Source organism: Panthera tigris, chromosome B3 (assembly GCF_018350195.1).
Source record: "Panthera tigris isolate Pti1 chromosome B3, P.tigris_Pti1_mat1.1, whole genome shotgun sequence".
Taxonomy (NCBI): Eukaryota; Metazoa; Chordata; class Mammalia; order Carnivora; family Felidae; genus Panthera; species Panthera tigris.
In genome coordinates, this window is record NC_056665.1 from 80,698,470 (window position 1) to 80,726,329 (window position 27,860).

The following is a 27,860-nucleotide window of genomic DNA, read 5'->3' on the forward strand; positions in this document are numbered from 1 at the left end:
TCTGTGCTGACAGTTTGGAGGCTGGAGCCTGTTTCGGATTCTGTGTCCGCCCCCTGTCTCTCTGCCCCTCTCCCGCTTGTGCTGTGTCTCTCTCTCCTTCGATAATAAATAAACATTAAAAAAATGAAAATTAAAAAATAGGTGAGGTGATTAAGAGTACACTTGTCTTTTTTTCTTTTCAGACTGAAAAAAAATTTTTTTTACACTTTATTTAAGTAATCTCTACACCCAAAGTGGGACTTGGACTCAATGATCAAGGGTTACATGCTCTACTGACTGAGCTAGCCAGGCACCCAAGACTAAATTTCTCTTGGTGAGCACTGAGAAATGTATAGAGTTGTTGAAAATTATATTGTACACCTGAAACTAATATAACACCCTGTTGATTACACTTCAATTAAAAATGTAAAAAAAAATTTTTTTTAAAGACACAGAGAAAGCAATTCTACCAAGAAGGACTTTTGTTCCCTAAGTCCTTATCTTTTCTATCTGCAAGTCTTTTGAAACAAATAAAGGAGTTTGGGCAATACGTTTAAAAAGTTAATAAAAGAAAAAAGTTTATAAATGGCAATCCAGTTCTTCCTGGGCATCAACGTCACCAGGGGCTGGGGCTGGAAAGCCAAGATAAACTACTAAACTTACTCCTTTATAATGAAAATTCAGATGGTCTGCATCTTAGGACCAGAAGGAACTGCGGGAAGAGGGCTCAGTCTTTTCTTGTTCTCCATATAGGGCTATTCTCAGGGAATACTACAAGAGCTCAATTTCTTGGAAAGACTGTGGTACTTGGGAAGGAAAAAAATCCTTTCCTAATCATAGCCGATTAGGAACAACAATATCTTAAAAGTCTTATTTCATTTATGCTTGCCCTAAAAATGGAAAGGACACAATGATCAATCTGTAGAATTCTCTAAACAACTATTTGTACTTAATCACTAAACTTCACCTTTGTATTAACCTATAAAACAGAGATGTTTTATTTAAAAAGTTTTTTTTAATGTTTATTTATTTTTGAGAGAGAGAGAGAGAGAGACAGAGTGTGAGCAAGGGAGGGGCAGAGAGAGAGGGAGACACAGAATCTGAAGCAGGTTCTGGGCTCTGAGCTGTCAGCACAGAGCCCAACTTGGGGCTTGACCTCACAAACTGTGAGATCATGACCTGAGCTGAAGCCGGATGCTTAATCAACTGAACCACCCAGGCACTCCAAAACAGAGATGTTTTAGTTGGGCCAGAGCAAATAGGATTTTACAGCAAGAGTTTCAGACCAAACAGGATAAATCACCGATCTGGAAAAAAAGACACAAAATACCCATTTTTTTCCTGGAAAATTTGGGAACACATTGAAGAATGTATCCCTGTTGGGGAGGAAAAATGGAGATCCCCTCCAATGCATTTTGTATTCTTTGGTAGCAGAGCCTGGAGCTCTAAGGTTTTTGGTTGCATCATGAATGCCACATGATATGGCCTCGAATACTTGGGCCCAAAACACTCAGCGCAAATGCCATTTTGCTAGTCAGGATAGACCTCCACCCTACCCCGAGTCAGCCTTTCATGTCCACATTAGACTAGCTATGCCCAGAATGCAATGGTATTACATTCTGGGTAGGAAAACTTAATGGGTCACAAATCCAGCCTTTTCTCCTCTTTGCAGAATGGTGCCTTAGATTTGCGTTCAATTTGTAGGAGGATCAAACCAGTGAGTGCGAATTAACCTCCACAGGAAGGACTTAAGGAAACAACTGCTTTCAGGGGAGGAGGATGAGGTGACAAACAGAACTCCTACAAGGACCTTTTTTTTTTTTTTTTTTTTTTAAGTAAGCTTTACAACCAATGTGGGGTTTGAACTCAGGACCCTGAGACCAAGAGTAGCATCCTCTACTGACTGAGCCAGCCAGGCACCCTCAGAGATCAGTTTAAAATATGTAACTTTACTATTAAAAACACAAAAACAAAATCCTGACAAAAACAAAGCTTTCTCATGAACTTGCCACATCTCCACAATCCCCATCTTGGAAGAAAAAAAATGTGTTGGGGGTGGGGTCGCCCAGGGGGGCTCAGTTGGTTGAGGGTCTGACTTCCTCTCAGAGCATGATCTTGCAGTTCTGCGAGTTCTGAACCCCACATCAGGCTCTCTGCTGTCAGCACAGAGCCTGCTTTAGATTCTCTGTCTCCCCCTCTCTGCCTGCCCTTCCCCCACTTGTGCTCCCTCCATGTCTCTCCCAAAATAAGCTTAAAAAAAGAAAGTAAAAAACATGGGGAAGAGTTTGTGCATCTTTTGAGATGACTGTGCCCAGCACACAGTGGGGGCTTGGAGGTTTTTTGTCAGTTTGTTTTTTAGTGATGGAGGTGCTCAGGCCTTGACCACTTACCGCTGCTCCTTCCGTGCCTGCTTCATGGGCTCCAGGTTCTCTTGGTGCTTGTTCATCAGGCCACACGTGGCACCTGTCTTCCCGGGCCGCAGATCTTCCCCTAGTAGAATTTCCCGAGTTCTTTTTCTGAGTCTGGCTCATGACAGCGAATACATGGGCCATGTTATTTGTGAGCAACTCGGATCTTGGAGAGGCTGCCACTTCATGGTGGCGCAGCTGGGACAGCTCCACCTTCGGTCTTCCAGCTGTTTACGCAACTCCTCCTTGGTGCGAGGGGGTCTGGAGCCTTAATCTTGGCCAGTCCTGCAGAAGCCGCTGCCACTGAGGGAAGGAGGCCGAGGGGAAGAGTCAGGGGACGGTTTCTGAGCAGGACAGCACTGACCTCCGGCTGGATAGCACAAACCTGACCTTGTGGTTGATAATTGTGATACACACTCGGGGCTGAATCAGGCTTCCACTGGACCGCTTTGGTGTCATCTGATTTTGTTTGTCAGAAATGCTTTCCCAGGTAAGACTTAAAGAAAGTCAAAGTTTCCCCTCCCTCCCCCCATCCCCACAGATGAGGAGTTAAACTCAAAGGCCAGAGGAGAGGGCTGGTGGCCCATTGTTGCCAATCACGAGAACTTTGGCCACCTGCCAAATTCTAATATCTTTTAATTTCTTCACAGTCTATTAGGTGACATATGATATTTTTCAACTGAAAGAATTCAAAGTCACATGCCTAGAGAGGCACCTGGGTGGCTCAGTGGTTAACTATCTGACTTCGGCTGGGTCATAATCTCGTGGTTCATGGGTTCCAGCCCCATATCAGGCTCTCTGCTGTCAAGGCAGAACCCGTTTTAGATCCTCTGTCTTCCTGTCTCTCTGCCCCTCCCCCACTTGTGTGTGTGCTCTCTCTTTCTCTCTCAAAATAAGTAAGTAAACATTTAAAAATGCCCATAAAAAAATAAAGTCACATGCCTAGAGCCTTCCTATTTGGTCAGTCTCACCCATGTTGACCATGCATCACCAAAAATATCTTCTGTAGATACTCATGCTGCTAGATCCCTTTACTACTATCTTGGTTATGTGTAAACAGGAATCTTCTTTTGAGTCATAATTAATCTCTGGATAATAACTCACGAACTTGTGGCTGTAAGTTTCCTTTGTTAATAGTCTTAGATTCTATCTACTAAAGTAGAGCTAACAGAAAGGGGAAAGGAAGGGGGAAATATTACTGTTGGACACATACTTCTTAAACCAGCTTAATCTGATTTTACTGTTTAATTGAACCAGTTTAACTTGATGTTTATTGTATCTTTGGGAAGCTAGGTAAAGAGACTTTACATAACTGCTGTCCTAATTTGCTGAGAGAGAAGTTCCTTGATTTTGTTACTTGGTTCCTTAGTTTGTGTTAATTTACCACTGTTGACTTCCTCCATGAACATTCTATTACCACTCAATAATTAGTTGTGGCTGTGTTTTGGATTCAGCTGTTTAAGAAGGAAAAACTGAGAAGGAAATTGGGCCAAATTTATTCTATGAGGTGAGATCAAAATAGGAGTTGATCATAAGCAAAAAGCCAAAATTAAGTCAGGCACAAAGAAAACGTACAAGGTGATTATGAAGTTTGCTTAAAATAAATATGAATCTGCAGCAAGTTGCATTTCTTTTCAGAGTCAGCTCAGGGCCAGCTGGCCGCTTCTGTTGTCCCTTGCAGAGTGGTAAATCCACTCAAGACTGAGTTCAGCTGTCTTCCCTCTGTTGTTTTTTTTAATGTGTGTTTTTTGTTTTTTTGAGATATCGCAAGCAGGGGAGGGGTAGAGAGAGGGGGACAGAGGATCCAAAGCGGGCTCTGCGCTGACAGCAGTGAGTCCGATGTGCGGCTTGAACTCACAAACATGAGATCATGACCCAAGCCTCAGTCGGAGGCTCAACCGACTGAGCCACCCAGGCGCCCCTGTCTTCCCTCTTGATTCAAGTCACCCAAGAATCCTTTTCTTAAAAGTCATGAAAAAAAGACAACGGAATCAGTTGTCAATGTCAGCAGGGGCAGTCATTTGCTCTTGTTTGTTTTTAAAAAGCCTTTATTTAAAATTTTTTTTAAAAGCCTTTATTAGGAAGTTGATTTCATGTGATTTTAGGCTGGAAGAAATCTGTATCAGAGAAGGCTGAAAGACTCGCTGCCAAGCCAGTATCGCATACAGTCTAAACTGGGAAAGGAGCCTTCATTGGGATGATGGCCAAGGAGCTGGTCAGTTGTGGATGTAGCTTAAAAGGTCATTGGCTCAATTGCAAGAATGCTGGTAGCCTCAACATGTGCTACAAATTCCTTTCATTAGTCAATTGTTTTCGATTCTTTCCCACCGGGAACCTCAAGAGTATCTTTTGCCTGAGTGTACCATTCTCAGCCGATCTCTTTTTCCCTGAGATGTTAGGAATGATGCCCTGCAGCATCCCATGAGTCATAGGTCAGGAGGCAGGAAGTCTTCCAAGTTTTTTGCATATAGCCACCACCCTCCCTGTGTGTCCACAACTCTCAAAAGGGCCCAGACGGCATTTCTGAGGCTTAGACCTAGAAGTATCAGAATTACAAAGATCTCAGAAAGCCTTCCAAGACAGGCACAAACCATGCTGTTTTACCTGGTACCGAGAAGTTTCCCGAGACACAGAACTTTCATTGCTAAAACTGGGACTCCTAAGCAAACTGGGATATGTGGTCACAGTAGGCTCAACTGTTTTGCAGGGAAGAAACTGCAGCCCAGGAAGCTTGTTGCCCAAGCTAACAAAATTAGTCAGCGGCAGATCCACCATGCTAGAATTCAGTGCTCTTTCTTTGCTGGTACTTCCTTATAGTCACACAGTGCGTTGCACACAATAGGTGCTTATGTTTCTGTTGGTTGTTTTTTGAGTTTAGAGGAAGTGCTTTTAACAGATATGATAATTCTTAATTAGCAGTGATCTCACTCAGGGTCATGATGAATCAATTGTGAAACCAGGTCTCTATTTCTAGACTCTGAACAGAACAGAATGAACAAAGAGGAGGGGAGCTTGTGTTAAGAAAACACAAGGATTGTGCAAAGATGAAGAGGCCCATGTGTGCCAGTGGGCTGGGCAATACTATCTGCAGCTGGGAACAGAGAGAGAGACAGCATTGAGGGTAAGCACCAAAGAGAAGGATGTACTCTTTCCCTGTCCTCGGAGAGAAGAGTATGGTAGGAAGAAAAGTGTCATCATTCTTCTGATAAGGGAAGAAATGTAGCCATGGACACACACACACACACACACGCACACACACACCCATGTGGTAATGCCCATGTGATGAAAACACTGTATCAACTGACATTCATGGTTGTATGTTTTCCAAGGACTTGAAAAGAACCTACCTCCCAGCAGTGTTCTTTGTCCTACTAGGTCTGAGATCTGCCCTGTTCTTGCCAGTTTTCTCCCCCCGATACTGAGTTTTTAATAAAGTAGCTTAAGTTACTAGGGATCATCAGCTGTTATACCTAGAGCTTTTTGATAATTTGCCTAAACTCTACTGTAGCTCATTTGACTCAGTAATCTTCTTACCTGCAAGAGGCATTGGTGTTATCTGGGTAAGAGAAAAGGAGACAGCATTAGGAATGTGATGAGCTGAGGATTAAGACTGAGGAAATGACTCCTAGTAACAAAGGTCCAGGAACAATGTTATTGATCGTGGCCATTTTCTCCAACTCCTTTTGTGTGGTAGCACTTGGCACTTAATTCTTTGATCTGGGACGGAGACCAGGAAGGAAGTGGTACATGGAAACTGAGCAGCGTAAACAAAATGGAAGTGACTAAGGTGTTTTGACACTCATTAAGATGGGTGTTACTCTCAAAATGGAAGCCAGGCACCTCCTCTTCTATTCCACCACACCTTTTCCTGCTGGTGACCGGGGACAGAGTTACGTGCTAGTCTAATACCTAAAAACACAGGTGAACAAGAGACTGAATTGACCTACTTTGCAAATACCTGTTACAGTGTTAATCAGCAAACTGACTGCAGGCAGTGGTCACGTGGCCTCAGAGCCTCCTGCATCAGGCTGAATGAAGGCCAGGCTGGGAGCAGACGTCAGTAAGGATGGTGTTTCTGGGAAACAAGTGCTGGTTAAAAATGCAAATTATTGGCCCTTACCCCAGACATTCTGAATCAGACTTTCTTTTTCTTTTTAAAGTAGTATGTATGGAATTAGAGTAGTTGTATAGATTTACAGAAAGGTAGTAAAGATAGAACAGAGCTGCCATACATCACACACCCAGTTTTCACCGATTATTAACATAGTACGTTAGTATGGCACATTTGCCACAAGTAGTGAATCAATATCGATACTTTATTATTAAGAAAAGTTCATACTTTATTTGGATTTCCTTCGTTTTTGCCTCATTCCCTTTTTCTGTTCAAAGATCCCATCCAGAATGTCACATTACATTCAGTCATGTCTCCGTAGGCTTTTCTTGGTTGGGAGTTTTTCAGACTTTTCTTGTTTTTGATAACCTTGACAGTTTGGGAGAGTACTGGCTAGGTGTTTTATAGAGTGCCCTTCAGTCTGGGTTTGTCTGATAAAACCTGATGTTTTTCTCATAATTAGACTGGTGCTAGGGGTTTGGGGGAAGAAGACCAGGGAGGTAAAATGCCATTCTCATCATAGCCTATCAAAGGTACACACTATCAACATAACTTATTGTTATTGATGTAACTGGATCGCCTGGCTTAAGTAGTGTTATAAGGTTTCTCCAGTGTAAAGTTGTTCTTTTTACCTTCCTGTTTCTTTGAAAGGAAATCACTATGTGCAACCCATACTTAAGAGATGGGGAATTATTTTACCTCCTTAAGTTTGGAATATCTACAACATAAATTATTTGGAATTCTTCAACATGAGAGATTTTCTGTTTTCTATCATTTATCCAGTCATTTATATTAAAAAATTTTTTAAGTTTATTTGAGAGAGAGAGAGAGAGAGAGTGAGCGAGAGAGCGCATGCATGCATATGGGTAGGGGCAGAGAGAGGAGAGAGAGAGAATCCTAAGCAGGTTCCACATGCAGTCAGTCCAGAGACTGAAGCGGGGCTCAATCCCATGAATCCAGAAATCATGACTTGAGAACAAACCGAGAGTCAATGCTTAACTGACTGATCCACCCAGGCGCCCCCGCCTGAAGGTAATTTTAATGAAGACTTTGGGGTCCCATGGTATTGGAAGAATAATGCTTTATACCTGGGGTTCTGAGTGTGTTCACATGTACTTTGATTTGATTCTCATTATTAAAATGTGAAGGAGAAAAAAACATTTTGTAGATGAGAAGAGTGAAAACTCAGTAAAGTGGCTTTCCTAAAATCACACAGTTGGGTATACCAGGGCCAACAGGCAGAAACGCAACACAGAATCTGATGTGTTTGGAGAACTGAAATAGCACTATTAAGTTAGATAACTAAAAAATCAGTCTGCTGATTTTAAACAATAAAGAATTATAGTCTATCAATAAAATTGACCTACACAAAGTGAGGTGCTATTCCCAGTACTCTTTCGTCCCATCAAAATAAACCATGTTCACTTTATATATTGTGCAACTACTATGTGCCAAGTATAGTCTGGTCTCTTCTTTACAACTGACTCCAGTTTTGAAACGTGAGAAATAAATCTGTAGGAATTTGCTAAGGCTGCTGTGACAAATTATCACTACAGTAGTTCCTCCATATCAGGAGATAAGTTCCAAGACTCCTGGTGGATGCCTAAAACCATAGGTAGTACCAAATCTTATATACATACTATTGTTTTTCCTATACATGCATATTTATGATAAAGTTAATTTATAAATTAGGCACAGTAAAAGACTAACGAGTAACTAATAAGAAAACAGAACAATTATAACAATATATTGTAGTAAAAATTATATGAATGTGGTCTCTCTCTCAAAATATATAATTGTACTGAACTTCCCCTTCTTGTGATGACATGAGATGATAAAACACCTATGTGATGAGACAAAGGGAAGTGAATGATGTAGGTGTTGCGACACAGTGTCAGGATATTGTCAGTCTAATGACCAGGAGGATCATCTGCTTCTGGACCACGGTTGACCTGCATAACTGAAACCTTGGAAAGTGACACCATGGATAAGAAGGGAAACAACAGAAGCTTACTCTCTCACACTTGTGAAGGCTAAAACTGAAAATCAAGTTGTTGGCAGGGCCATGCTTCCTCCAAAGCCTCTAGGGGAGGATCCTTCTTTGCTTCTTTCAGATTCTTGTAGGGCCAAGCATTCCTTGGTCTCCATAACTGGTAACTCCCATCTCTGCCTCAGTCTTCATATGTCCATCTTCCCTCTGTGTCTATGTGTCTCTGTCTTCACACAGCATTCTCCTGTTCTTACCAGAACACTAGTGTGATTGGATTAAGGGCCACCCTACCTTAATATGACTGATATTAACTATCATCTTAACTATACACATTTGCAATGACCCTATTTCCAAATAAGGTCACATTCTGAGGTACTATGTTAGGACTTTAGCATCTTTTGCATGACACAATTCAACCCCTAACAAATTTGTGCCATAAAATACATCTTTTTTAAAATAGAGATTTATTTTTGTTTTTTTGAGAAAGAGAACACGAGCAGATAAGAGGGGCAGAGGGAGAGAGAGAATCTTTTTGTTTTTTGTTTTGTTCTAAAATTTATTTGTTTTTGAGAGAGAAAGACACTGAGTGAGATAGGAGTAGAGAGGGAGAGAGAGAGAGAGAGAGAATCCTAAGCAGGCTCCACACTGTCAGCATGGAGGCCGACTCGGCTCAAACTCATGAACCTTGAGATCATGATTGAGCCCAAATCAAGAGTTGGATGCTTAATTGACTGAGCCACTCAGGTGACCCAAGAGAGAATCTTAAGCAGGCCCCCCACCGCCAATGTGGGGCTCAGTCCCATGACCCTGGGATCATGACCTGAGCCAAAATCAAGAGTCGGACACTCAACCGAGTGAGCCACCCAAACAGCCCAATACACCCTTTTAAAGTGTGCTATTCTGTGGTTTTTATTGTATTCAAAAGGTTGTGGAGCCAATATCACTAATTCCAGACTATTTTCTTCATTCTTCAACCCATTAGCATTCCTCCCCTCTCACCCTTCCCTAACTCCTGACAACCACTAATCTACTTTCTGACAATACAGAATTGCCTATTTATAGGCATTTCATGTAAATGGACTTTTCATATAAATGCAATCATATAATGAATCATCTATATTGTAACATGTATAAGTACTTCATTCCTTTTTATGGCTGAATAATATTCAATTGTATGACTATACATATATACATACACATTTTCTATATTCAGTTTCTATATTCTATATTTCTATATTCTCTATATTTCTATATTCTCTATTCTATATTTCTATATTCTATATTCAGTTTCTATATTCATCAGTTGATGGACACTTGGGTTGTTCCCACTTTTTGGCTATTGTCAATAATTCCGCTATAAATATTCATGTACATTTTTTGTGTGTTTTTAATTTTTAGTTTTTTATTTTTTGAGTAGGCTCCACACCCAATGTGGGGCTTGAGCTCACAACTCTGAGACTAAGAGTGGCACATGGCACACTCCTGAGCCAGCCAGTTGCCCCTGTGTGACTGTTTTTAATTTTTTTCATACCCAGGAGTGGAATTGCTGGATCTTTTTGAGAAATGAGCCAAATGTTGTCCAAAACAACTCTACTAATTCTCACCAGTAATGTACAGAGGTTCTAATTTCAGCATTTGTTATTTTCTTTTTGATCATAGCCATCCCAGTGGATATAAGTACTATCTCTTTGGGTCTTTGCATTTCCCTAATGACTAATGATGTTGCACATCTTTTCATGTGTATATTAGCCATTTGTATATCTTCTTTTGGAGAAAGGCCTATTCACATCCTTTGCCCAATTTTAAATTGTCTTTTCATTATTGAGTTTTAAGAGTTCTTTATATATTCTGGATACTAGATCTTGTTAGATATATGATTTGGAAAGCTTTCTCTCCCATTCTGTAGATTGTCTTTTCACTTTCTTGATGGTGTCCTTTGAAACATAAAAGTGTTTAATTTTGATTAAGTCCTACCCACCTACTTTTTAACTTGTGCTTTAGGTGACATAGCTAAGAAACCACTGACAGGCACTTTAAAATGATTGCAGAAAATGATTATGAAACTAAAATAATGAGATATGCTAGATAGGTTTTTAAGGAAGAGTATGGAAACTCCAGTCTTTTTTTTTTTTTTTTTTAATGTTTATGTATTTATTTTTGAGAGAGAGGAGTGGCGGGGAGAGAGAGAGAGAGAGCAAGCACAAGCCAGGGAGAGTCAGAGAGAGAGGGAGAGAGAGAATCCCAAGTAGGCAGAGCCCGACGTGCGGCTCGAACTCACAAACCACGAGGTCATGATCTGAGCTGAAGTTGGACACTTAACCAACTGAGCCACCCAGGTGCCCCCCCAACCTTTAAAAATAGTCCAAACTGTTCCAAATGGGTTAGGCATGTGTGTGCTCAGAGACAGATTCTAGGGTGATTTCTGGAAGTTCCAGTACATATTAAGAACATTAATCAAACAACTAAGGAAACATATTCGTATCATAGACAATTCTACAAAATTTTTAATACAACATTAAGACATGAGAATGGTCACATTACTGAAAAGAAAAAGCATCTGCAGTGAAGAATGTAGCAAATGGCAGAGTACCCTGACTGGAGAACACCCCTGACTGGAGAATAGGAAGTACATTGTCTAACCACTTCTCATTTGATGTGGACATAGGCCTGTTGACTGCTGAAACAAAAGCATTTCCATAACTTAGAAAATCTATTTTTAAGACATGTTTGTGTTGAAAAAATGGTTTAGAAGATGTGTTTCTAGGAATTGCCTGACACAAGGGAGGAAAGGTATGGGAAGACCAATCACCCTGGCAATTCAGGGAGTGGTGAGCAATTTCCCAGCATTTGATTATAACATAAAAAGTGCACAGCATTGTTAAAATGGGAAACAAGTAACCAACAGAAATACTAGGGTTTTTAGGCCTCATTGTGTAGTAGAGAGCCTCAGTTTCGGCTGCATATGCACATTCTTTTTCTGAGGCCACGTGCATTATCTTCAATAATAGCACTAACAAAATTGCTCTTACATACTTTAAATTGCTTTTAAAAATATCATTTTTGTTCCTTCTTGGAATATTTTATTTCATAAAGCAATCCATTACTTCTGATATGTGTTGGGCATGTATATATTCATTCATCAATTATTCTTGCCTGTAGATATTTTTTCAGGAAAAAAATGATTAAATTTTGATTCCATCAAGCAAAACACTGTCAACATTATTAGTTTTTCACTGGCAGTAATGACCTATTTTCTTAAAAAATATAGTTAGAATTCTTTAAAAAAAAAAAAGGTTTTTTAGAATACACTAGTTAAAGAATGATATGTGAGTGCGTACGAAGAATGGCTACCAAGTAACAAGACTTTTCCCCCAATAGCCCGTGGAATCATCATTTTATAGAGATCCAAAGAGGAAAGCCAGCAGGAGTCCTACCCAAACAGAAATGCAATGAAAGGAATCTAGCTCCTCTGAATATACAGAAGCTGGGATTGTGTTTGTGTTCTGTACTGGATATAACCAAAACAGCCCCAAATTCCCCATTTCCTCAAAGCTAAAAGCACAGGCCTGCATCAGTTAAATAGATGAGTAAACAAGAAAGTCAACACAGGACAATTAATTAACTAGTGGATGATCACCGTCAGCAGGGAGTTGGGAGAATGTTATTTCTAGCAAACATGGAGGTAAAACTCTCCTGATCAATTGAGGCATTGCAAGGGCTAACAAATTATTTGTAAAGAAAGTATATTCAACTGATAGAGAAAATGCAATATATGTAATTACCTTGGCCCTACAGTTATAAATGTCAGTGGACTCTGGGAAGATACATACAGGCAGGCTGTCGACGTTTTAGGGTTGTTTGCTTTAATGCAATCATTAAACTTCCAGAAATGATCCAACATTTTAACTTTATAGGTTTTATAGTTTTTTTAAAAAAAAAGTTTATTTACTTATTTTGAGTGTTTATTTACTTATTTTGAGCAGGGGAGAGGCAGAGAGAGGGGGAGACAAAGAGAATCTCAAGCAGGTCCTGCACTGCCAGCGTGGAGTCTGATGTGGAGCTCGAACCCACGAACCATGACATCATGACCTGAGCCGAAATCAAGAGTTGGACGCTTAACCAACAGCCACCCAGGCGCCCCAGGTTTTTTGTTTTGTTTTGAGTAGAGTATTTCTTTCACATGTTGTCAGCTGTGTATTAACATCATCATAGTTTATCAGTTTGAGGGTTGAAATTTCTTCCCTCTTAATGCAAACTAGTAATAAAAAGACAAAGGCAAATCTGTAGAATATGGCATAGAGGGAATTCTCCTCAAAATTAATGTTACAAAGAACTGCTGGGTTTTGCATTTATTCCATCAAGTAAGTACTATTCTCTAAGCCTGTATCTTATGATATTCCACGGACTTCCATGAAGTCCATCCTATAAGCCTTGTTTTTCTTCTCTGGGCTCCCATATCACCATGTTTATAATTATTTAAGTTTATTTATTTATTTAAATGTTTACTTTTGAGAGACAGGGAGGGAGGGGGGAGAGAGAGACAGAGAGAGAGAGAGAGAACGAGAGAACGAGTAGGGAGGGGCAGAGAGAGAGGGAGACACAGAATCTGAAGCAGGCTCCAGGCTCTGAGCTATCAGCCGAGAGTGTGACACGGGATGCAGGGATTCGAACCCACAAACTGTGAGATCATGACCTGAGCTGAAGTCGGATGCTTAACTGACTGAGCCACCCAGGCGCCCCATGTTTATTTTTTAATTTAAGTACCCTACACCCAATGTGGGGCTTGGACTCACGATCCCGAGATCAAGAGTCACATGCTCTTCCAACTGAAACAGCTAGGCACTCCTATGCTTATAACACTTACAGGACTTACTGTATTGATATAAGTGCCATAATGTTCCCTTTAAGGTTGATGTTGAAGTTCTCTCTTAGAGAAATAATATTTTACTTCAATGCTCTATTAACAGAAATCCAGTGTTATTTTCTTAGTCTTTCCATGATAAGCTTGGAAACAGTGGCTTAAATAGAACTGGATTCCACTGGTAAATTTAGCTCTATTTCTTCAGTTAGAAAAATAAAAGCTCAAGACAAATATACCACTTTGATTCAGCCAAGTTACTAATCAATATATTTCATTATGAAGAGTTACTAAGCTAACTACTTTATCACAACTGGAGACTTTTTAAAATAAAAACAGAAATAAACAATTTTTTATGTATTTTTCAGATTAAACTATTCACCTTTAAACAAATCAAAACTTACGTCAATATCTAATCATATAAACTGTTCCCATGCAAACTGTGGAGGACACAATTAAAAAACAAAACGTTTTCCTATTGACTAGAAAGCTTCTGGTCGCAACTTAGAGAAATACACCTGCAAACACCTTCAGCAAGGAGTGAGGAAGGCTGAGGGAATGTGGAGCCCTTGAAAAGAGAAAAGCTACCCTTTGACTGCCAGAGCACTTGTTTTGTCTCCAGCATGGACCTTGGATCCAAAAGATGGGTTCAAATCCCAGGTGTGAAGCCTTAATTTCCTTATCACTAAGGATACACTAAGGATATATTCAGTGTTGTATTAACAAGGTGTTACATTAAAAAAAAACAAAAACCTATAGAATAGTGCCTAAATCAAAGTTCCTAATTCCATGATACTTGACATATATTTTCATAACTACTGATATTCATGTAACACCTTTACCCAAACAATTCAGAAAACTATATCATTAAATGATAAGTAGAAGTCTTAGTATTTCTGGGGAGCATAGGTTCACAGTGCTTTTATTAAATCCAAGTTAGTTAACAGAGTGTAGTAATGGTTTCAGGAGTAGAATTTAATGATTCATCACTTATATTTAACACCCAGTGCTCATCCCAAGTGTCCTCCTTAAGGCCTATCGCCTAACCCCCACCCACAACCCCTCCAGGAACCCTCAGTTTATTCTTGTATTTAAGAGCCTCTTATGGTTTGCCTCCCTCTCTGTATTTATCTTACTTTTCCTTCCCTTCCCCTATGGTCATCAATTTTGTTTCTTTAATTCCACATGTGAAATCATATTTGTCTTTCTAGTAGTGACTTATTTCACTTAGCATGATACATTCTAGTTCCATCCACCTTTTTGCAAATGGCAAGATTTCATCCTTTTTGATCACAAATAATATTCCATTGTGTGTGTGTGTGTATATATACACACACCACATCTTCTTTATCCATTTGTCAATGGACATTTGGGCTCTTTCCATAATTTGGCTATTGTTGAAAGTGCTGCTATAAACATTGGGGTGCATGTGCCCCTTTCAATCAGCATTTTTGTATTCTTTGGATAAATACCTAGTAGTGCAATTCCTGGGTTGTAAGGTAGCTCTGTTTTTGATTTTTTGAGGAACCTCCATACCTTTCTCCAGAGTGGCTACAGTAGTCTGCATTCCCACCAGTAGTGTAAAAGGGTTCCCTTTTTTGTGCATCTTTGCCAACATCTGTTGTTTCCTGTGGTGTTAATTTTAGCCCTTCTGCCAGGTGTGAGGCGGTATTTCAACGTGGTTTTGATTTGTATTTGTATTTCCCTGATGATGAGTGACGTTGAGCAGTCCATTCATGTTTTGCCCATTTCTTCACTGGATTGTTTTGTGAGTGTTGAGTTTGTTAAGTTCTTTATAGATTTTGGATACTAGCCCTTTATCCGATAGATCACTTGTGAATATCTTCTCCTATTCAGTTGGTTGCCTTTTAGTTTTGTTGATTATTTTCTTTGCTGTGCAGAAGATTTTTTATCTTGATGAGGTCCTAATAGTTCATTTTTGCTTTTGTTTCCCTTGCCTCTGGCATCGTATGTGGAAAGTAGTTGCTATGGCCAAAGTCAGAGAGGTTGTTGCCTGTTTTATCCTGTAGAATTTTGATGGCTTCCTGCCTTACATTTAGGTCTTTCATCCATTTTGAGTTTATTTTTGTAAATGGTATAAGAAAGTAGTCCAGGCTCATTCTTCTGCATATCATTGCCCAGTTTTCCCAGCACATTTGCTGAAGAGACTGTCTTTATTCCATTGGATATTCTTTCCTTCTTTGGTCAAAGATTAGTTGGCCATACATTTGTGGGTCCATTACTGGGTTCTCTATTCTGTTCCATTGATCTGAGTGTCTGTTCTTGTGCCAGTACCATACTGTCTTGATGATTACAGCTTTGTAGTATAGCTTTAAGTCCAGAATTGTGATACCTCCAGCTTTGGTTTTCTTTTTCTTTTTTTTTTTTTAAACATTTATTTATTATTGAGAGACACAGAGAGACAAAGAATGAGCATAGGAGGAGCAGAGAGAGAGGGAGGCACAGAATCGGAAGCAGGCTCCAGGCTCTGAACTGTCAGCACAGAGCCCGACGCGGGTCTTGAACTCACGAGCAGTGAGATCATGACCTGAGCCGAAGTCAGATGCTCAACCAACTGCGCCACCCAGGCACCCCTGGTTTTCTTTTTCAACATTACTTTGGCTATTCTGCATCTTTTGTGGTTCCATACAAAATTTAGAATTGTTTGTTCTAGCTCTATGAAGAATGGTGGTGTTATTTTGATAGGTACTGCTAGGAAATCTTAATGTTTAAGAACAAACTAAATGGGATGCCAGGGTGGCTCAGTTGATTAACCATCCCACTTTGGCTCAGGTCATGATGTCACAGTTTCTGAGTCTGAGCTCTGCATCAGGCTCTGTGCTCTGCTTAAGATCCTGTCTCCCTCTCTCTCTGCCCCTTCCTCACTCATGCTCTCTTTCTCTAAATAAGTAAACATTAAAAAAAAAAAAAAGAACTAAATGAAACAGACAAAAGAACTCAAAAATCAAATCAAATTAGTGAGTTGTATCCTGAGAACAACCCAGTCTAGCATTTGCCTTGACAAAGAAGTAGATTTCTGAGCTGAAATCCATCTTGTATCAGTACAGTTCAACAGTGATTAAGTATCTACTTGATGCCACAAAGGCAATTACAAAACACAATTCCTCCCTTGAGAAGGTGGTCTAAAAGGGAGATATTAAAATGCAATGCGATGTTCCATGCACAGAAGAACATGTAAAATATTACAGGAACACAGGCGAGGAAGCCGTTAAATCTGCTTGGTGTAAGAGGGGGGTAAGAAGTGTTAAGGATAGTTAACAAGGGGAATTGGCATTTAAACCAAGCCTAGAAGGAATGGGAATCTGCCAGATACAACAGAGAGAAGGGCATTCAGGTGAAGGAAAGAGTAAGTGTATACTCAAATTTGCACAATTAGGAAGATAGAGAATCCAAACCATTGCTAAGAATGCTTCAAAGAAAGGGCTCCTCTAATAAAAATATCAAGTTTCAGAGAAGGTATATTATTTGCTCCAGAGAATTGATTTTCTGGAATCTGTGGGATGAATCAGTCATCTTTTGTAGGCAAAATAATCTCAAATACAAGAATGATAAAGAAAATTAGCTTTATTTATGTAAATTAAAAAACTGATTGTAGTGTTAGATTTTGTCAAGTGTTTTCATTCTGAACAATTTACAAGAGTATTTATATACAAACATAATAAAATAGAGTACATCACATTGTTCTTTCTTGACTCAAAGTATTTTTTCTCAATTCTGAACATGCCCCTATCACTCCAGTTTGTAACTTTTAACAGGGAAATGCTATGTTGTGACATAGTGCTTGATTCATACATATAACACTGAAGTGGAAGGAGAGTCAATGATCATCAAGAGTTAAAAAATATTTTTTCAACCAATATGACTCTATCATTAGGTTTTTTTCTATATTAAAATATGTTTCATAAAAAAACATACTTGCATTTGTTGATGATCTAAATTTGTTGTTTTACATAAACCCATAGTTGACCTAAATATAGATGTGAATCTATATTAAACTCATTGATATGAATGTCTGTCATAAATGAAAATGAACAAAATTGTCAGGAAGAGAGGCAACAGAAAATCCTCTGAGAAATTAAGTGGAGATGCCTCCTATTAAGTAAAATTTCCATTTCTTGAACCCAATATAAGCCAAACCAAAAGGTGATGAAAAGCCATGATATTTATAGACACCAGATCTTAAGTTACACTGTAGGGCTGTAGTTAACTTGTACTACTACATATTGTATAATTCTAAACCAAGTTTCCTAAATAGTTTTCCAATCATTTATGTTGTTTGAGAAATTCAAGAAAGTTTAATATAATTACTGAATAAGGCAGAATTTTCAATCAGCAATTGGGATACACTATAAATGCAGATAATTTATACTAGAGTCTAATCTGTATCTGTCAAAATATTAAGTATACCATAATGTGTATGGACTGTCAGAAGAAAACCAACTCATTTTTAAAGCAGTGGGCTGTTTAGTACGTTCAATTTTTTAGCACTTTCTTGAAATTCCTGGTGAGAGCTCTGTGGTTTTAGTAAACTGAAAAACAAAAAACCCACAAAAAATGTTAAGTTTGACATTACTTTGAAAAGTCACAGCTATTTAAGACAATCAACCAGACCTCCAAGTGCACTTGTGTCTAAAATGTCACTTTTGTCCCCAAAGAGAAGTAATCAACTATTTTATTAAGGTGTTTACTATTAAAACAAAAAAAAAAATCAGAGGAAATTGGTCTTTAATTGGATGCTTGCATTCTTTCCAGGGTTCTTGGTATGTTTAGATGTTGGTATCTTGACTTTGACACTTTCCTGATTGCCCTTGATAGCAGCCTCAAGGCGGGCTTTCAGGGCTGGAGAAGAAGCCATTACATTTTTAAAAACTGAAGAATACTGAGGCCCAATCTGCATGAGATGTTGCAAAGCAAAGTCATGTAAACTTTTCATTATGGAAGTTGCTGATCCCAGAGTATTATCATCCAAAAGGAAGGAAATGAGGATGGGCAGAAGACAGGCCACCAGCTGAGAACCTGGCAAGTAAATAAATGATATAAGTTCTGGGTTGAAGGGTGTAAATGTTCGTTACACAGAGTTGTAAACTCACTTGATCTGTTGATCTGTACACGTTTTTCCCCACTGAAGGGGGAAGAAAAATCCTTCTAATCTCTCAAATTAACACTCAATAATATCAATACTGGGTCAATAATATCAATACTGGGAATTAACCACTGACCTTTAATGTGGAAAAATAATGTTAAGTGACCAACGGAATGTTTTACATTTAAAATAACATTAAGTTTCTGATTTGGGACAGGTTTTTATTTAGTATGAATTTAGTGATGACACTTACGGTGCTGTTCTTCAGCAATGGCTACAAGTGCTTCCAAGACCTTTATGCCTTCTTGAAAGATCTGAAGCTCAGTAGTGTCTTCTGGCTTTCTCTGGTCTATTTCTTGCAATTTTTCCACAATCGAGGATACTAAAGAGTAAATATATGGGTAGGAAACAGCTGGATTTGGATATTGGAAAATAGAAAGTAGGAGCTGATAGGTCTTGATTTGTACCTAATCAGGGAAGAGACAAAAATAATATAAACTGTAAATATAAATTTACGTTTATATTAACATGCAGATTGTAATGTAATTTTTATAAAAAGAGAATTAAAAACTGTGAATTAAAAACTTTTTTAGATAAATCTCTTAAAAAAGGCGTTTAAATTTCTTGTTAAGTTTATGTATTTATTTTGAGAGGCGAAAGAGCCCATGCAGATGAGTGGGGGAGAGGCAGAGAGGGAGGGAGAGAGAATCCCAAGCAGGCCCTGTGCTGTCAGTGCAGAGCCTGAGTCGAAATCAGGCACTCCCATTGAAATTTCTTTTTTTTTTAATTATTTTTTTAATGTTGGTTTATTTTTGAGAGAGAGACAGAGTGTGAGTGGGGGAGGAGTAGAGCGAGAGGGAGACACAAAATCCAAAGCAGGCTCTAGGCTCTGAGCTGTCAGCACAGAGCCTGACACGGGGCTCGAACTCATGAACCGCGAGATGATGACCTGAGCCGAAGTTGGATGCTCACCGACTGAGCCACCCAGTTGCCCCAAAATTTATTTCTTAATTTATCTTTAATTTTGGAAGTCCAAGTGCTAACAGGTATTATAAGTGGGACAACAGGCCCAAAACGGAGTCACCTGGGAGAAGTCCCATGTCACCAAACCAAGACTCAGTGCCTAACTTAATTATAGTTTCAACCTCTCCCAGTATTGGAATCTTAAACCAGTCAATCCATAATTACCTGGTCAGCACTAGTGAAGTAAACTGCCTGACAGACCCCGGATATCGCCCTCACCCAAGGAAGGTGGCTTTGCCTAAAACAATCCACTCTTTGCTATTAACTTCCTCATCCCTCCCCATTCTGTCTAGAAATCTTTGATTTTGTCCAGCTCTTCAAAGCTCTTTTCAATTTGGATTCATTTCATGAATCGTTGAATAAAGCCAGTAAGATCTTTAAAATTTACTCAACTGAGGGGCACCTGGGTGGCTCAGTTAACCATCCGACTTTGGCTCAGGTCATCATCTCACAGTTTGTGGGTTCGAGCCCCACACTGGGCTCTCTGTTCTCTGTGTGGTGCCCGCTTCGCATCCTCTGTCCCCCTCTTTTTCTGTACCTCCCCTGCTCATGCTCTCTCCCAAAAATAAATAAACATTTGAAAAAATTTACTGAGTTGAATTTTGTTTCTTGACAGATTTGGGGCAATGTGGTGCCAAGGAAACTTCTGAAGGTTTCAGGGACAAGGAGAAACACAGGTTGGACTGGTGGTTCAGTCTGCAGTCACCATTTGTTGGGGTCTTCTGGTTCCGCTCCTTCCCCAGCCCTCATTTCCACACTGGGAATTGCTGGTGGTGCACGCAAGGGCTTCTACTGGCCAGTCCGCAGTAACATCAGTTTTGTTACTCCTGGTGTGTTAATGTGCACATGAAGTAAAGGCTACTGCAGATGGAAATCTAGGAAGCCAAAAAACTGCAAAATTGGTAGGCACAGGTGGAGTACATAAAAGTTGTCAGAGTGTTTGCTACGTGACTCTAAGACTCCTGTGTAGGATAAACTGATCATGGAGTGGGTTAGACAGACACAGGTTACCCACCAACCTCAAGAAAATTTCTTTGCAGCAAAGTACACTGTAAAACACCACACAATCCCCAACTCAGCAGTACATCCTTCATAGGTATTAGTTTGGCTCCGAGAGACCCAAAGACTTCAAAGAAATGGGATCCTTAAATTCCAAAAAGTTAAGCACTGCATCTTCTGGCACACCTGCTTATGTCTAACAACTATTGTCTCTGTAGCCATAAAGACCTACAAAAATGGCAAAATCTTACCAAAGGCAACCTAGAATTACAATGGCCATTATGGAGAAAGTGCCAATTAGACAAGGTCATTTATGTAAGACGTGCACTTAAAAGCAAGGGTTCCCAAATTCAAAAAGGATGGGATACCAATTTTAACTGTTATGCAGAAGCTTCCAGAAGGCTTCAAGATTCCAAAATAGCTTCACTGAAAGTTTCATTGCAAAAAGCAAATAAAAAATTAAAGACACAAAAGGTATGTAAAACAACACCTCCTGCACTGCAGCCCCCTGGGTGCCCGTGATCAAAACCCTGGCACAGAAATTGAGGTCTCGTTTCTAATTAATTAACTGCAATACTGGAAAAAAGATTGTTCTTAACAGTTTTGTGCAAATCCTTCAATACTAATTTGAATGTCCCCATATGGGCCCCATATGGGCCCCTCCCAGAGCTGACGAGATTGAGGGAATTTCTGGTACACTGCTATGTTATTCTTTAAATAGACAAGGAAAATTGTCAAAAAAAATTAAAATTGATGGAAACCTCACCACATCCTGGTAGATACTGAAGCTACACTGTCTAGGTAAATCCCATTCACGGCCTGCACATGGGATCCTGGCCAAACTGGTAGAAGCCAACTAAGGAGGATAATCCTTACCAGAATCCACTCTCCCAGATCTCTGTAGTAACAAGGAGAGAGAGGAATATAAAACATCTTTTGCACCCTCTTTGAGGATGCCTTCTGAATTCAAGGGGTTGTTCGATATGGCCAGGAATATTTACTATTTGTCCTAGCTAAAACCTTACATAGTATTTGAAATAACTTTTTAAAAAAGTAACTCTATGATTAGAAGTTGGCCAAACCGGAAGCTGATTTTCAGAGCCTAATGAGAACATTTAAGGATTCCTTCCCTAAGCTAAAATGAAACTATGTGCCCACTAAAACATTCCAAAAACACACAACTCTAAATCTAAAACACAGGCATCTTTTGATTTCCATCTCTTTGAATATCTTCCAGATATAAGAAAGCAAACTGAAGATAATGTGGCTGCACAGGTGGGTCAAGCTATGAAGTCTTTTAAGTTGCAAATCAATTCTTTGAGGAATTAAAAGCAACCATCCTTACTTTACAAACCTTTGCAAAACTAGAAATGAAGCTCCAGAAACAATTCAAAATCTACCCATCCTTTTTATCAATCTAAAAACCTTCCCTTTTATAAGTATTGTAAAAATTCAGGCCAAAGGGAACAAAAGTCCTTTCTGGAAGAACTTGCATTCTTTGCAGTGCCTTTGAGATGTAAATAGTTTATCAGGTATTCTTTGGGAACTGTTACCTAGACCATCCCCAATTCCTAGGACTGAAGGAATAAAAAGGGAGAAAGGCTTTTAAAAAATATAAACTGCTATACAATGGAATATTAGCCATCAAAAAAATGAAATCTTGCTATCTGCAATGATGTGGATGGAGCTAGAGAGTATTATGCTGAGCAAAACAAGTTAGAGAAAGACAAATATGATTTCACTCATGTGAATTTAAGAAATACAAGCAAAGGGCAAAATAAAAGAGGGGGCAAACCAAGAAACCAACTCTTAAGTCTAGAGAACAAACTGATGGTTACCAGAGGTAAGGTGGGTGGGGGAAGGGCAAAATAAATGATGGGGATTAAGGAGTGCACTTATGGTGAGCACTGAGTAAGAATCGAGTTGCTATACCTTTCACCTGAAACTAATATAACATTGTATGTTAACTATACTGGAATTTAAATAAAAACTTAAAAAAATATATAAGCTGCTATAGAAAATCCCATGCCACAAATCTAGTCCACAGCTTCCATAAGATTATCTGTCAAGACAAATCTTAAATGTCTTTTCTACAAATATTAGTAAAGAAAACTTTAGCCATTTGAGCAGATAACCTTATCTCAGCAGGCAGAAACACAATGTGGACCCAACTGCTCTTTTTAAAAAATTTTTAAAAAATGTTTATTTATTATTGAGAGAGAGGAAGAGAGAGACAGGCAACACAAGAGGGTGAGTGTATGTGTGGCGGGGGGGGGGGGGGGGGTTGGAAGGGGGAGACACGGAATCTGAAGCAGGCTCCAGGCTGTCAGCACAGAACCCAATGTGGGTCTTGAACCCATGAACCGCAGAGATCACAACCTGAGCTGAAGTCCAATGCTTAACCGACTGAGCCACCCAGGTGCCCCTTGGATCCAACTGCTCTTTAATCAACTAGTGAGTTTGCATCATCATACCCAACTCATGGCTAACATTTTAAATGAAAGCTGTTTACTTGGGAACATTTAAGGAGTGACCAGGCAGGGCTATCAGTTCTCCACTATTACTGATTCCAAACACCTTGACGCCAGGACCCCTGGCTCCAGGGCATAAGGAACTTATTTAAGACACCTGAGCACTCAGTCCTTGTTTGACCAGTTCCTGGATGCCTGAGAGGACATATACACCAGACCACCATCCTCAGTAAAACTCCAGACTTCCTAGCAAAGATGAGAGTCATGTTCCTTTTTCTTTCTGAGTCTCCCCAGATGGTTTGTATCTGCTCTGTCTTCAATAAATTCTCTTGCTTCCTTTAGGCTTGTGTTTTATTTCCATTATGCGCAAAGCCAAGTACCCTCTTTGCGGGCCCTGTGGCACCCCTTTGGGTCCTCTGACTTTGCCTGCTGACATCAGTCTACTTAAAAATAGTTTCTAAAAATCTTTTTGGTGGGGCGCCTGGGTGGCTCAGTCGGTTAAGTGACTGACTTCAGCTCAGGTCATGATCTCACAGTTTGTGAGTTCCAGCCCCGTGTTGACCCCGTGCTGACAGCTTGGAGCCTGCTTCAGATTCTGTCTCTGTCTCTCTGCTCCTCCCCAACTCGCTCTCTCTCTCTCTCAAAAATAAACATTAAAAATATTAAATAAATAATAAAAATAAAAATCTTTTTGGTAACTTGAAACCTTAAAAATTATACTGAGATAAGTTGAAAGAGATATCACTGAATATCTAGATCATTTCCAAATAAAATAAAAAACTGAAACAATTACTAAACATAGTTTCATCTATTTTTGGCTTATTACAAAGAAACTTAAGATAGGTGGGTCTATTAATAAACATGTTTGGTTCCCAGGGCACCTGAGCGGCTCAGTCGGTTAAGCATCTGACTTTTGGTTTTGACTCGGGTCATGATCTCATGGTTTGTGGGTTTGAGCCCTGCACTGGGCTCTGCACTGGCAGCACGGAGCCTGCTTGAGATTCTCTCCCTCTCCCTATCCCTCTGCTTCTTCCCTGCTTGTGCTCTCTCTCTCAAAATGAGAAAATAAACATTTAAAAAAATCCAAATGTTTGGTTCTCCATGGAAAAATTTACTATGAGGAAGAGTATCTTTTGAGAAATTACAAAATGTATTCATAAATTTGTCAATCTGAAGAATGTTGGTGTAACAGTTCATAGTTATTCACTTAGTTTTCCATTAAAAATTAAGGTTTCCGAGGGTTAAAAATTTTAATATATGTAATTAAACTACTAGAAATAATTGTCAGCAAGCCCTCTATAGACCCCAATAGTTAAGACCAGAAATAGACAAGATTGCTTAACTCATATGCTAACTGAAACCCATTGTTCTTATTTCTTTTAGTATTTTCTTGATGCATTGATGAGAGACATTTTGCAATGATCTGAACACGACTGCCAGGCCAGAAAAGCCCTGATAGCAACTGCATGCCTAGAAGACCACATTTCAGTCCCTTCCCTGCCCACGATCATATGCTGAACATATACCAACCCCCACCCATGATCCTGTGCTGCCTGCCCTCCTGCATGTATCTCCCCATTCTTCCCCTATAAAACTCCAGGTGTCCATTTTGTTGGCAGAGAGGTAGTTGTTAAGGCTTGAGCCACCTCCCCTGGCTGCCAGCACCCAAAATAAAGTTCTGCCTTTCTCTTTTCCAAACCGTTGTCTCTTGAGTGATTGGCTTCTCTTGCAACTAGTTTATCTGAGTTTGGGAACAGTGTTGGCAAACCCAGACAGGAGCTATGCTTTCAATGTGTCCAACTGCCTTGGGACTCCCAGGAATGGAGCAGTTTGCTGAGGCAGCTCACAGGGCTTACCCATTTGTTTCCTGAGTTAGTGGCTGTGATGCATCAATCAATAATAGAATCATCTTTGTATACTAGGAAAGTAGGATGTGGGTTTTCAGTAAAAGAAACCATGAGAAATGCAGATGCAATTTTGTTGAGGGAAGAGAAAGTAATTCTGTCCTAAAGTGAGGCTGGTGATTTCAGAATGGGAAAGAGGAAAATCAGAGAATAAAATCCAAAGGTACAAAATAAAGTTGTAGAAAATTTGTGATAAGGGATCTTGGGAAAGGAATTTTATGCATGGTCAAGCTGCCTAAGATTGGAATAAATTTGTTTAAATAAAAAAAGGAAATGAGCTTTAATATTAAAAATACACTGGTACAAAATTAGAATTTGGTTTTCTCTCTATTAAAAGGACACAGTTTTCTTGGATTACTGGTCTGCTCTTGATAAGAGATTATAAAGGTTTTTCTTTGGCTTTTAAAATAATCTGCCAAGAAAACAAAGATTCTTTATCAAAATAATTCCGTGTTTCATATTTTCTTTATCAAGTCTGATTCCTTTTGAAAAAATTTTTTTAACATTTATTTATTTTTGAGGCAGAGAGAGACAGAGCATGAACGGGGGAGGGTCAGAGAGAGAGGAAGACACAGAATCTGAAACAGGCTTCACGCTCTGAGCCATCAGCACAGAGCCTGACGCGGAGCTTGAACTCACGAACCTCGAGATCATGACCTGAGCCGACGTCAGATGCTTAACCGACTGAGCCACCCAGGCGCCCCATCAAGTGTTTGATTCCTTAAGAAAACAATCTTTCCTAGTAAAAGAACTAAGTTTTTGTTTTTTTTGTTTTTTTAAGACAAGTATGTAACTTTCTGTATTGCCTGTGAAATCTTTAACTGTCTTTCTGGTTAAATGGATAACCAAGTAATGTTTCCCAGTGACCTATAGTCCTACTATTTGACCAAATATTTTAAAACCTTTTGATATTATTAGTAAACTTCTCCAAAATCTAATTCTAAATGAAATCTTTTTTTTTTTTTTTTTTTAAACGTTTATTTATTTTTGAGACAGAGACAGAGCATGAACGGGGGAGGGGCAGAGAGAGAGGGAGACACAGAACCGGAAGCAGGCTCTAGGCTCTGAGCCATCAGCCCAGAGCCCGACGCGGGGCTCGAACTCACGGACAGTGAGATCATGACCCGAGCTGAAGTCGGACGCTTAACCGACTGAGCCACCCAGGCGCCCCTAAATGAAATCTTTTGATTTGGAACCAACTCCGGGATTTTTCATATGGCTCCTAGAAAATCACAAAAGAAGTGTTCTTGCTCCTTATAAAAACAAAGCTGTTAAACTGATTAGGCTATTTGATATTAAATTATGTGGGAAGCATTCTCAAAAGGAAATAATACTAAGTCTTCTTTATGTTGTATTTATGTAGGTATAGGTTATAAATGTTACAGAAAAAATGAAACTCCTGGAAATCTGACATGTCCTAATATTATGTTATTAGTCATAATTCCCATTATTACCTTAAAATATTGTGTGTCATAACCAATTTTCATGTCAGCTGCATTATAATGAACTGTCATCAGAGCTTTAACCATGGACATTTTTAAGTCTTCTATCATGTACAATTACTGTTTTACTCGATGCTTTTGCAAATGTGGGACTCATGGAAAAGACCCTACCAACAACTGATGCCAATGCAGAGTACAAGATGTTGAACTTTGGGTGTGTATTTCACAACTTAAGACGGTTCCTATGGACATCTGGTCCTGTGCAAATACTGGAGACCTTGAAATCAAATTGACTAGGAAGAGAAGTAGCAGACATCAAGGTAGATTGCTTCTATTCAAGATGTCAGATCAAGACTTCTCACTATAACTAAACATGAAATTCTCTCTTCTCTTTCTTCCTTTACTTTGGTACTAGTCTGGGGAAAGATAATGCCATCATCTGTACCTCCCAGGCCATTCTTAATAAACTACAATAGATCTCCTTAGAAGTTACTTACTGAGTCTGACTTTATGGCCAGAACATCCACTGCCTTGTTTTTACTCTTCTCTGATTATCACTATACTCGCCCAATTAGACACAAATGCCTATGCAAACTGTAGTATATTTATACCCATGTTCTTATGATTACCTAAATCACATCTGCCCCCAATTATGAAAAGATCTCACCAACAGTACTCATCTGTGCAAGGCATTTAGAACAACTCTTTATTTCAAACTAGATTTATGGAAAACCTAAGTGACCCCTGGCTTATACAAAAAATGCAATGATCCCTGCAAATGAAACCATTAATAGTGCCACCTTGGTGAGAGTGGTTTATGCTCCCAATATGATTTATCTTGGTCTGTGGTGGTTATCATTCTCCTTGGGCCTGCAAATGTCTAGATGGCTGGCAATACCTAGGAAATGTCTCTTAGGCTATATGATTATTTATAAGCAAGCTGAGACACCTCACTGCTCAACTCCCCGGAATTTACAACGTTGAGTTAGACCTACAAGAAGGCAGTAATAATTCAGAAGAAGGTCGTTCTTGATAATAGGATAGCCCTTTATTATTTTTTAGCTGAACAAGGTATCTGTGTTGTGGTCAATACCACTTGCTGTACCATGACTATGCTTCTGGGGAAGTTGAAACTCAGCTACATAAGATTTGTGAACAAGCCACACAACTTAAGAAACTGACTCCTGCAATGGGGTCTTCTTTGATTTAATGGATTTTAATTGGTTTGGGTCTTGGGGACTGTGGCTGCAAAGTGCACTCCAGACGCTGGGAAATATCCTGCTGATAGTAATCATTATAATAATCTCCCTGGGTGGGGCGCCTGGGTGGCTCAGTCAGTTAAGCGTCCGACTTCAGCTCAGGTCACGATCTCACGGTTCGTGAGTTCGAGCCCCGAGTCGGGCTCTGGGCTGATGGCTCAGAGCCTGGAGCATGCTTCCGATTCTGTGTCTCCCTCTCTCTCTGCCCCTCCCCCGTTCATGCTCTGTCTCTCTCTGTCTCAAAAATAAATAAACGTTAAAAAAAAAAAATTAAGAAAAAAATAAATAAAAATAAAAAAATAAATAATCACC

At 39.5% G+C, this 27,860-nt stretch overlaps 1 protein-coding gene and 1 long non-coding RNA gene across 6 annotated transcripts in view; one reads left to right on the forward strand and one right to left on the reverse strand.

Annotated features, from left to right (window-relative positions):
• Positions 1–16,913: 16,913 nt before the first annotated feature.
• Positions 16,914–27,860, reverse strand: part of HEATR5A (HEAT repeat containing 5A) — a 126,369-nt gene continuing 115,422 nt past the window's right edge. For all 4 annotated transcript variants that reach the window (XM_042989514.1, XM_042989513.1, XM_042989512.1 and 1 more), the window contains 2 exons: positions 18,704–18,917; positions 16,914–18,383 (listed from right to left, as the gene is read on the reverse strand). In XM_042989514.1, coding sequence (XP_042845448.1) covers positions 18,076–18,383; positions 18,704–18,917 — 522 coding nt within the window. In that variant the 3' untranslated portion in view covers positions 16,914–18,075. The remainder of the gene's footprint in view (positions 18,384–18,703; positions 18,918–27,860) is intronic.
• Positions 20,089–24,641, forward strand: LOC107181166. Of its 2 annotated transcripts, none has more exons than XR_006218787.1 (3): positions 20,089–20,150; positions 21,710–21,747; positions 24,327–24,641. It is a non-coding gene; the product is annotated as an uncharacterized LOC107181166 (long non-coding RNA). The 2 variants fall into 2 exon arrangements; XR_006218788.1 differs by having other exon boundaries at positions 20,118–20,375.